A 12,520-nucleotide genomic window follows, 5' to 3' on the forward strand; every position below is an offset into this window, starting at 1 on the left:
TTATATAAGTACCATGTTATATGAGGGTTACCTGTATATTGAATAGAGTTGGAGATAAGCTACATCCCTGTCTGACCAACTGATTTATTTCAATCTCTTCTGTTAATTTATTAACAAACTGTATTTTGGTATCTTCATATAAACTTTGTATAGCTTGTACCAAATGTAATGGATATCCCTGTTTTTTCATTATATTCCATTGTTTTTCTCTGATTTTTTTTTTCTGTGTATTTAGGTTCTGAAACACACTAACTTCATTGGTGTCAGTATAAATTTGAACGTGTGTTCAAAGAAAGTGCTGAGGCTTTATTCACCATCCGAACTTAAATTGGAATGACTGACTATCTTTATCTAAGAGATGTGAAGGATTTATTCTAATCATCACGAACCATGGGTACACTGCCCGTTGGTGTTCACTGCCTCCTTCACTATCTGTTTCCCTATCTTTGTCCAGTGCACAGTGTCACAGTTTCTGTAACTCCATTTCACATCAGTCCTTTATGTTGTCTATCCATTCTCTGTATGGTCTACCTCTTCTGTTTACACCATCCATAGTACCAAACATGAATGTCTTTATCTTCTGATCCTCACTCATAGTGCAGATATGTCCAAATAATTGCAGGTTCTGTTGTATAATTTTCTGCATTAAATTCCCCTTTAGGTGTATCTTCTGATAGAGCTCTTCATTTGGGATTTTCTGTACCATCCTATTTTTAGAATCTTCCTGTAACAAGGTCTTTCAAATGCATACCCTTGTTTTTCATTATATTACATACTTTTTCCTGAGTATTTAGGATCTGAAACACACTTCATTGGTGTCAGTTTAAAGTATAAATTTATTCTAACCACACATCAACAATTTTTAAGAACTAATGAATTAACAATATTGCAATATCTCCTCAGTTATACCATTTTTTTTTATGTGTTCTATTTTGTAATTAACTACTTTTGCTACTGATGATGGCCTTAAATAAGCAGTATATCCTGGGGTGGTGCTTAAGGATCAAAGCTGTATAACTAAGAAGAGACCTCCACATAGCCTTTAAAGAATGTAGAAAACTGACCAGGGCTTCTGACCTAATGTCCAATTCTCACCTTCTCATGGTGCACCCTGTAAGGTATCTACCTAGATACTGAACGAACAAGTATGGGCTGGCAATTTGGGATTTAGTCGACCAAATTGTATTCTTATTGACTTAAACCAAAATACAAAATGATGGTACAGCATGACAAAATTTCATGCCAGCTGGGACGTCACCCAGTTAAACAAGCTCCCTGTTGTTTTTGCCAGGGAACCAAGGTGAAAAGCAAAAAGTCAGCTACCGGAACAAATCTGAAAACACACCCCAACTCAACATCACCAGAGTTAAAGATCGGCACTATCGATATAAGAAGCCTGAATGGCAAAGAAATGGAGCTAGCTGAGGAATTGGATAAGTACCAGATCGACATAATAGGGGTGACTGTAACAAAAAAGAAAAAACTGGTGAGATCTGTCTGAACAATAAATTTCATTGCTCATTTTGTAAATACAAAATGTTATATTCAGGCAGAAGAAATGAAATTCCTTAGAGAAAAAGAAAAACTAACCATATTAGATTAAAAAAAATGTTAAAGATACCAAGCTATTTTAACATTTATTATACCCAAGGTAAAATACTTTCTAGATTAAAAAAAAGAAAAGAAATAATTTAAAGATTTTTAATTATTTCACTAATTCCATAAGAGACTCAGTGATTAAATATAGGAAAAACTGGCTAGACCATATAGCAAGAATGCAGAGAGAATACCAAAAATGATCTTAACATATAAGCCTAGAGGAACAAGGAATAGGGAACAACCAAGAAGATGGACTGAGTCTAGAAAAGGCTACTTGGCCTAGAACCTGGATAGGAAGAAAAAGAAGACAATCAAGGAAAAGAAGGAATAGCCACAGTTCAATAATATGAGACTAAATATGAGGCTAATCTTCTTGAATGGTAGGCAATTTCAAGTAGTGTGATGTGGGCAATATCAGAATAGGGAACTGTACAAAGAGACTTATTTGTGCCTATGGTTCCACAGAAGGTTCTCCTAAGGTAGAACAGGAGAAATTTTTTTGAGGCTTTAGAGAAAGCAACTAACACAATGATAAAACAAAAAGTTGGCCAGTGTTGGGGATCTAAATAGCAGAGTAGGAAATGATTATCAGACATACAAAAATATTTTGGGAAAATTTGGAGAAAAGAGCAAAGCTAATAATAATGGCAAATACCTAATGGATTTCTGACCAGAATGTGAACATTTTATTAGTAACACCATGTTCCAACAGAAAAAATGGGCATAAATTCACATGGAGAGAAGAGGCAAGGAATAAGAAAAGTCCCATTGACTATGTTATTGTTGATATAAATGTTTTCCCCCTGGTGCAGGACACCAGAGTGTACAGAGGATTTGAAATTATTTTTGAAGTGATCACCATTTAGTCTTGGGCAGGATAACATTGAATTTTATATTCAAAAGAAGTACATGTAAGAAAGTTTTAAAGCGAATAAAAGTTGAGCAGCTCTCAGATGTAAACTGTAGACTAAAATACAAAAATATTATTCAAGAAAAAATGAAAGAGTTTGAGAGCAGGAACCAAACCTTGGAGATTCAGTGGCAAGCCATGAAGTAAACACTCATTGATTCAGCTAGAGAGGCATGTGGTGAGATTGACTTCAAGGAAATAAAAATCAGAATCCCCTAGGGGACACAGGAAGTTAAAGAGGCAGTGAAGGAAAAGAAGAAAACATATCAAATGTTCCTGGCAAATAAGTCAGCTGAGCTTGTACTCTTACAGAAAGAGACAAATGTAAGAAAGCTAAATACTATGTAAAACTAGCTAAACAAAAGTCATGGGAAGACTTTGGTAAAAACATAGCAAATAAATATCATGTGACAAGATATTCTGGAGGTTGCTGAAGAACCTCAGAAATGGAAGAAAGAGCTGTAAAAGGAATTAGAGATGAAAACGGTGATATGAAAACTGGAGAAAAAGATATCCTTAAACTATAAAGTAATTACTTTGAAAACTTGCTAAATGAAACAATCATTCACAGCACAGTGGTGAAAAACACTGATCAGGCATGCAATCAGGAATACACATCCATGGTAGAAAAAGCCACCAAAATCTTGAAGGGTGGAAAGGCATTTTTCAACCAGAAATGCTCACATACAGAGCTTTTATAAAAGTCTTACGGTGGCTGCACTGCATAGTTCAGAAGACCTAGACAAAGGGACAAATTCTGGATGATTGGAGCAGAGCTCTCAGAGTATCCATATATAAAGAGGGGAAATAAAACTAAATGCGAGTATTACAGAGGTATTTCTCTACTGAGTGTTCCTGGTAAGATTTACGCAAGTATACTTGAGAAACGGTTGAGAAGGATTGCGGAAGAAAAGCTTGATGAAGAACAAGCTGGATTCAGGCCAAACAGAGGTTGTCAGGGTCAGATTTTCACTTTACGACAAATAGTTGAGAAATCTTGGGAATATAACAAAGATCTGTATTTAAGCTTTGTATATCTGGAAAAAGCATATGACAAGGTGCCAAGTTATTCGAAATGCTACAGTTGTATGGTGTCAATGAGGCATTATAACAAGCAATACTTAATCTTAGAGTTGTAAGTCAGCAGTTAGAATTGAAGGAAGTACAGGTTTAATGTTAAATCTGGTGTTTTCAGACAAGGATGTACATTATCTCCTCTGTTATTCATTATCTATCTGGATCATATTATGAAGGAAAGTGGTATTAAACCTGATATCAAAATTGGATATGTTAATCTCAGTGCTTTGCTTTATGTGGATGATGTTATACTTCAAAATAAATCCGCGACAAGTCTGCAATATTCCATGCTAACATGAATAACTGTTGTAATAGATATGGTATGAAGATCAGCAATAACAAGACAAAGAATGAAAATAGGCAGAAACATTGAAAATATCAACTGCATTGTGAACAGAAAACTTATGGAAGTAGTAAAACATTTCAGGCATGATTTTTAGTGAAGATGGTAAATTAAATATGGAAATAGACAACAGAATCAACTAAGCTAGTATGGTATGAAGTCAAGTGAATAAATTTGTATGGAATAAGAGAGAAATTAGTCAAAACACTAAATTAGCTGTATACATGTCACTATTCAAACCAATTTTAACTTATGGATCTGAGAGCTGGGTTAGAAGTAAAACACTTGACCAAAGACTCGAAAGTCCCAAGAAAGATTAGGTGCATGAACATATGGCATCAATAGCAATATCATATTAAAAAGGAGGATATTAGGAAAGAACACGACATTATCATCATCCAGGAATGTGTTAGTAGAGATAATCTCAGGTGGTATGGTCACTTAAAGAGAATGGGAGAGGAAAGATTAGCAAAACAAGTGTTCTCTGCCAGGTTGACAGGAAAAAGACCCATAGGAAGACCAAGATATAGGCGGATTGATACGGTAAAAAGTGCCTTAGAAAGAGATGTAAGATCTGATAATGTTAAGTCTTGGAATGTAACAGATTGATTTTAAGGAAAATTGTAGATAGGAAGTTAGTAATGATGTAAATTTTTTATGTAGTACTATCATATCCTGTACATCCCCTTGAGGATACATGTCAGGAATTTGATGATGATATTACTTATCCCTTGTGTTTTTCATGTTAATTAAAGAAAATGAGTATTGGAGTTTTCAACCAAAAAAAAAAACCAAATGTGACAAGTGATAATTCACACTGGGTTTAATAGGTTGTAATAGTTATAGATAGTTAAATTGACTAGTTTCACTACATGTGCTAGTGGCTTCTTCTCGGTCAGAAAGAACAAAAGCATACAATAAGCAGTAAGCACAAACCATTACATAACTAAAACCGAACATTTAGGAACCATTACACAAAGTAAAACACATGGAAGGCAGAAGATGGCATGGGTAAGTCACTGTTCTGTAGGTAGGTAATGCATGATGGCAAAAAAGTTAACATTTGATGTGTGGAAAGATCTAATAAGTGACTTCCAAATATCATCACATAAAATCATTCCCTGGTTTCTGTTGAGTATGCCTTGTGAATGGATAACCATCATACTCTGATGTTGCAGGCACTGAAGCTGTCTTTAGTGTAAGGCATGGAGCTCTTGTCTGATTTAATATTGTGATGAATGTGGGAGAAGTGAAAAGCTAGACTTCAGCTATCTTCTCTATTATTAATGTCTCCAATATGCTCTTTTTTTGTCTAATTTTCAAACTTCTAGAAGTTTGCCCTATATAAGCAAGGCCACAAGAACATGGAATATTGTAAACTCTAGGATGTTTGTTGAAAGGGTAGTGGTCCTTAGGTGAATGTAACAGAACTTATATAGTCACAATGGGCTTGAAAATCACTCATGTCATGAGATTGGCAATTTTATAAGGGATGGAAACAGAGGCTCTGTAGCAAATATAAGAAATTGTTGAGGAGCAGGAGTAGAGAATGGTATTCTTTGTACCATTTTCTTAAAACATCCATTTTTATATAATGAAACCTGTGGTGAATTCATCACTAAAAAACACACGTATACCAACCACAGTGGTAAGTTCTATCACTGTGTTTTTAAGTTTTGCGTAATAAAACTTATCAGTGCGGTTAGTACGCATTTTTTAGTGATAAAATATCCATTGCTCACCAACAGTTGGAGAAGAGAATGTAAACATAAACAGCTGGCTCTAGTCTTCCATAAAACAAACTCCGTCCCATCTGGAAATCATCATTAGTATCATTAAAGACAAAAATAAGACTATACCATGCAACCAGTAGATCCATCTTCTTGTATGGTTCTCAAACCTGGACAATAAGCACCAAAAAAAACTACAGATCTAATTAACTCCTTTGGAACTACATGTCTCAGACTGATCCTTGGATACACTTGGATGGACTGCGTCACTAACTCTGCTGTGCTAAATCTGGCTAAGCAAGAACCACTTGTCAGTATAGTCAAAAAACTACAACTCAGATATCCTGAAGTCTCATCCTTTTTGGAATCCCTCATCCTGTACAAATCAGAAGATGCCAAACGCAGTAGAGGAAGACCATGCAAACAATTTTGCCAATACATATGTGAAACCATCAGTAGGCTGAACTGCAAAACTCCATCTGACATCTACAGGTTATCTCAAGATAGAGAGACTTGGAAGACCATAATTTGCAATATTTAATTTCTAATATAAATCTCTTTTGCTTTTTCACATTGTATCATATTGTGAATAAACTATATATGTATGTACACATGCACACACATATGATAAATTATACACACACTGCTTGGAAAGAAGTCAATGGACACATTGATGGGCACAGTGTATCGTGCCATGTAATTAGTCAATTGTTTGTAGTCATTATAAACTGAAGAAATAGAATGCTCCCAAGTCAGTGAAACTGTGTCCAAGTGAATTGGCTGAGAGAAAAGAACTGACAGTTTGAAAGAGGTGTTGCGATAGGATGTCATGTCGCAGACCTATCTATTTTGTAAATTGTTGACAAACTGGACCAATCTTGGTCAACAATCAGTGATACCATACTGAGATGGAGGCACAGGAAGTCAACGGCAAGTGCTACCTGCAGTGGACAACCCACCACACACTCACTGCACATGACCATAGGGTGCCACAATGGACAATATGTAAAAACTGCCATTGGTCAGCTGACATGTTGAATGCAGCATTCTGGGCATCAACTGGAACACAAATCTGCACAAAAACATTCACAACCAAGGTTTCTATGGGTAGGACTGCAATATGCAATCCTACGTTATCCAAAGGAATATGCAGTGTTGTCTTCAGTAGTGCAAACAGTGAGTACAGTGGGATGTGGAAGCTTGGAAAGCCATGATATGGAACTACAAATCACGCTACATCTCTACCGAGCAGATGGACAGGTGTGGGTGTGGTGGATGCCCAGTGAACATCTCTTACCAGAGTGCATACTCCAACTATGAAATTCGGACGTGGCAGTGTGATGATAAGGTCTTCTTTTTCCTGAACATTGAACTTCAAGAGGTATCTAGAAGTTCTTAAACATTCTGGACAATGCAATGCTTCCTACTTTGTGATGCTTCAATGGAAATGATCATCATCTCTTTCGGCAAGATAATGAACCATGTCAAAAGAGGACTGTTTTAACTGCGTGGTTTGTGGACATGAACATCACTACACTTGTGGAAAGTATGCTCCTTAGGACTGCTGCAGTCATCATGGTGAAAGGAGGTCCTAGATCTTATTAAGGTGGGTGCCATGGCTATTTATTCCTCACATTAGGGTGTCCATTGACTTCTTTCTATGGAGTGTATATAATGCTATATACAATATTCATATGATATATATATATATATATATATTAAAAAAAAAAACAGCTGACACCTTTTATTCCCTATAGAGAATAGACTAGGCCATTTTTGTCATATCTAAATTAAGTGGCCAGCTGTCTCTGATGCCACCAGTGGAGATTAAACTGCTCAAAGATTATCACTAATTTAAAGCGACATCCAGTAAAGAGATGGCTAACAAGTGCCACCATCTTGTGGTCCCTAACCATAACACCATATTTTATTGCCTGAAATAGTGTGGTTTATACGGTAGATTTTCTTGAGTTTATGAAATGAAAAAAAAAAAAAAAAAAAGAGTTTCTGGGGGGGGGGGGAAACAGTTGTCTATGCCAGAGATCAACTCACCTGGGAAGGTCAAAGAAAGGCTTAGAAAAGTTCCTCTTGTCAGTAAGTAGAATTGCACTGTAGATGCAAAATGTCACTTCCACTGAACTACTAAGGCCCTCAATCAATCAATACACACACAAACACAATAAATAAAATAAAATAAATATAATAATAAAACTATGGCAATAATAGTAATGTATTATTAGACTAACAGTCTTTTTTTTTTTTTTTGTGAATCTACTCACAAAAATAACAGCATTAACTAAAAAAATAACTAATGAAGTATAAGTTTGTGGTTGGCATTCAAAAAACTGACATAATGGCAAAGAATTTTTTTTATTCAATTAGTTTCCTATCATTCAAGAATAATATTGTTAACATAAATTATTACATACAAATGAGAATAAATCTTATCAAAAAATACCGATAGAATTGATGTCAAAAATGCACTAACTGATATGTTTCATTGCACTGCAATGAAACATACCGATTTGGGCTGCATATTATCCATCGTAATCCAGTTCTCTGAATTTTATATTTGCATCCACAGCACTAAACTGCTCAAAGGATGTCTACTCTATTTGATTCTGGTCACCAATAGAGGAATTTTTCTAAACTTCTCAACTGAATCCCAAGTTAATCAATCTGAAACAATGAAGTAGGATTTTCACTCCAAGCTCATGTTTTTAACCCTTCACATCAAGAATACTGACTGCACAACTCATACTATTGCAGACAATAATGCAATTGTTAGGATTTAGGGCCTCTCTCTCCTCTGAAAAGCTTTGATTTATCGATAGTTTGAGCTTGCTAACAGTTGGTTGGAGAATGGAGACTGGCTATCCACTAGTCTTCAAAAGTTAGGGCTACAGGAGCTATGCCTACTCCCTTTGAGGAATAAAAGGCATTATAGGATTTACGTTTTATTTTGTAAGTTTTCATAACTGATGCTTAAGGTTTTTGTGATACTCACAATGAAATCAACAATTTCTATCTTCAGCTGTTCAGAATGTGGCTTATTCCTGTTAAGTGGTAAAGCCTTTGCTTTACTACCAAATGGCAAGTGATATGAATCGCTCTTATAGCATGAAAGGACTCACAATAATGCTTGTTTTGGAAATTAGAATCTTTAAAAAATTTAATGAAAATAGCTGTAATATGTCATAATTTCATAAATTTAAAACCATTTAGAAAAAACTTTCAATTAAGTTGGATTATTTATTTATTTTTTTGACAAACTATGTGATATAGGAAAATACTTGGTCATGCTCTTGATTTTCTTGTAACAAGATTATCATTATATAACATAAAATTTTAAACAAGTAAAAACATACCTTCTAGATGATCGAACTTCTGCTATTGGAAATATATAAGTAACTAACTGCTGAACATTTTGTCTTGCTACTTCCTTCAGGTTCTGCCTTGTTGCTGACAAACGCTTTCTCTGTCCTGTTGTATTATAACAACACTTCTCTATACGCCTGTGTGTTTTCTGCACTTTCCCAGAGTATTCCAAGCTTTTTTGCGTAAGCACTTCGACTTGTTCCTCAAGATCAAACAGCTTCTTTTCTTCTAAAATAAAATTAAACTAGATTAAAATTGTGCAGTTACATTTACAAACATATATACTAACATTTCTGTAATGATCTCACAGTTCAGCATGAGTTCATGAGATTCTTAAACTGAAATAAAATAAATGTTATACCCCCCCCTTCTTCATGTAGCTTCCTCAGTGAGAGGGTGCAGCACCATGTCCTTCCAGTTCTCTCTGTTGGTGGTTTTCCTTTTTGTTTCTGCATAGCCATGTGATCTTGTCCATGATTTTACAGGGTGTTAGGGATAAATTTGACAGTTTCGTAAGGAAAAAGAAAATCTTCTTTGTATCTATTAAATTTAATGAATTGACAAAAAACATTACAGGCAGAGTTAATTACAATACTATCAACAAGATTTACTCGAAATAACCACCATTAGCATCGATCACAGCTTCAATTCTGCTTCGGAACCTCGAACAAGCTGATGCTACAGTCTCCCTGGGAAGGGCCGCAAAAACTGTTTTAATTTTATCCATTAACTGGGCTTTTGTATTACTGGAAGTGCGATTGGTGTCTTTTTCAACTGCGCCCCATACAAAATAATCCATGGGGTTAAGGTCTGGGGAGTTTGGAGGCCAAACATTTGGACTGGTGAAGTCGTAGAAATTTTCAGACAACCATTTTTGACTTTTCCCAGAGGTGTGGCAAGGGGCCGAATCCTGCTGCCATACATACGGCCTACCATTGGCTACCCTTGTTATCCAGGGCTTGACTACAGTTAGCAACTCCACGAACAAAGCCCGAATTCCAATGCCAGGGTTCTTCAACACCTGTTCCTGCAGATTTGCGAGGAATTCTACTGTACGAACGCAATCAGATCGTCTGCTAGAGATCTTTCTTCTTGCTACATCCTCGTAGTCACCATTGCAAGTCTCTAGTTCATGCCTGATTGTTTTTACTGTATTCAGGGAGCATTGGGCAGCAGTCGTAATATCCTTATTTTGATGGCAGGCACGAATCATCATGATACAAGTTATTCTCTTCCATGATTCAGGTGGGTTCCAGCTATCCATCCTTTCTGACATCTTGTATATGAATGAAGAAGGGTCCAAACTTTTAAATGAAGAGAAGTGTGTGTTAATACATGTAACTTACGGAAAAATATAATTAATTATAAATATGTCAAATTTATCCCGAACACCCTGTATATCTTCAAGCCATGTCCTTTGTTTTTTGCCTCTTGATCCTTTTCCCATAATTTTTCCTTCTAAAACTGTTAGTATCCACTGTCCTGCTGAACCTCTCAGTACATGTCCTGCCAATCTCATCTTTCTCTGAATCATTTCCTGTAATAAAAATCTTTGTGTTCTTATTCTCTGTAGGACATCTGTATTTGTCACATGCTCTGTCCATGGGATTTTCAGAGCTCTCTTATAGCACTACATTTCAAAGACCATTATTTATTGCCTTACTCTCTTCTTGAATATCCAAGTCTCACTTCCATATGTGAAAATTGGCCACACTAATGTTCTTATCATTCTTTTCTTTGTCTCGATACTCACAGAACTCCTGAGCAGATCTTTATTTTTTAAAATGCATCTTTAGCTATGGCTGTTCTTATTTTTATTTCTTTATCTTGCTTTCCATCTGCAGTAAAGTAGGTGCCTAAATATTTGTATTCTGTTGTATGTTCAATTTTCATATTGTTTATGAATATTTCTGGCTCGTATCTGCTTTCTTTTGAGATTTTCATAAATTTGGTCTTTGCATTTATATCTAATCCAAATTCTTTACCTTCTTCAATTAGTAGATGCAGTAATTTGATTAATTTGTTTCTGTTTTCTGTTATTAGAATAGTATCATCAGCATATCTAAGATTCCTATTTTTTATTTTTCAATCTTTTTCCTCACTATCTCACTATAGATATTAAATAGATTTGGTGAAAGGATACAACCTTGTCTAACTCCTCTCTTTATTTTCACTACAGCAGTCTCATTGTTAAACAGCTGCATTTTCTGTTTGGTGTAAATCATTTTTATAATCTTAAGTACATGATCTTCTATGTCTAATTTATCTAATATGTTGAACATTTTATTATGTTTTATCTGGTCAAAAGCCTTCTGAAAGTCCATGAAGCAAACGTAAATGTTCCTATTTCTTTCAAGTGATCTTTCTATTAGTATTTTTAGTTCCAGGATAGCATTAATGGTTCCCATTCCTCTTCTGAAGCCTTTCTGTTGTTCGCTCGATTCACTGCTTATGGCTCTTTCAATTTGTTTGTTAACAATGGTTAAAATAATTTTAGATGCATGGGATATTAGGCTCACAGTTCTGTAATCCTCGCAATTTTGTGCGTTATGTTTCTTTGGAATTGGTATGCAGATAGATGTTGTAAAAACTTCAGGTAATTGTATTGTTTTATAGATGTCCTGAATGGATTCTAAATAGTTATTATTGTCAGTCAAAGCTTTCAACGGCTCCAGCCGGAATATTATCAGATTATCACACCCAGGGGATTTATTATTAGGAAGATTCTTAATTATATGTTCTACCTCCTTTCTTGTGGGTAGAGTGGTATCTGTTGTTACGTTTAACTAAAGGTGTCGTGAATCATCTAACATGTTACCATTATCATCATCATAGAGGTCTGATAAGTACTCCACTCATCTTCCATTTATCTTTTCCTTATCAATGAGTATGTTTCCATCTTTGTCATTCACCTAACTAATATTCTTGTGTCAGTCATGGGCTCAAACTTATAAATTAAGAAATTTAAATCTTTACCTTTCGTTGGTTAGATACTTTCAAGTTCGTGAATTTTTTTGGGATTATGCATTAACGTTCAGCATCGCTGTGTTGTTATATAAATTAATGAAGCTCACTAAATTTTTCACAATGCTTAATTTAACTATAAACAAATGTACAAGGAATGACTACTCATAGCCTCTAAGATGATAATGATGACATGTCCTTCTTTTACAGATGTTAGAAGCTTAGGTGTATCAAAAGTAAGGATGATGTTCCTGATCAAACAAAGTTACCATCCTATGTATCAGGATGCACCTGATGCCTGTCACTCCCTGATCTTTAAAGCTCTGAACATATCTCCTCACCAAGAATATCAATGATATCCTATTCTGATATCACTCCTTTCAAGAATTGAGCACTTTATGGGGTATTGCTGTGATCAATATTCCATTCTTTGATGTTGCTCTCAGCAGTTTCTCAGAGTGTTGCTGATGTGGTTTCCACAAGGATATCACCAGAACATAGTTCCTTAACAGATTAGGA

General features: G+C 35.3%; 1 protein-coding gene across 1 annotated transcript in view; it reads right to left on the reverse strand.

The window, feature by feature from the left end:
- Atg14 (autophagy related protein 14) overlaps nucleotides 1-12,520 on the reverse strand; it is a 125,820-nt gene that overhangs the window by 61,966 nt on the left and 51,334 nt on the right. Inside the window, exon 5 of the mRNA XM_090411173.1 lies at nucleotides 9,028-9,265. Within this exon, the coding sequence (XP_090267299.1) occupies nucleotides 9,028-9,265 (238 nt within the window). The remainder of the gene's footprint in view (nucleotides 1-9,027; nucleotides 9,266-12,520) is intronic.

Source organism: Typopeltis vanoorti, chromosome 21 (genome assembly GCF_054136105.1).
Source record: "Typopeltis vanoorti isolate ZY-2024b chromosome 21, IOZ_Tvanoo_1.0, whole genome shotgun sequence".
In the NCBI taxonomy this organism is placed as follows: domain Eukaryota; kingdom Metazoa; phylum Arthropoda; class Arachnida; order Uropygi; family Thelyphonidae; genus Typopeltis; species Typopeltis vanoorti.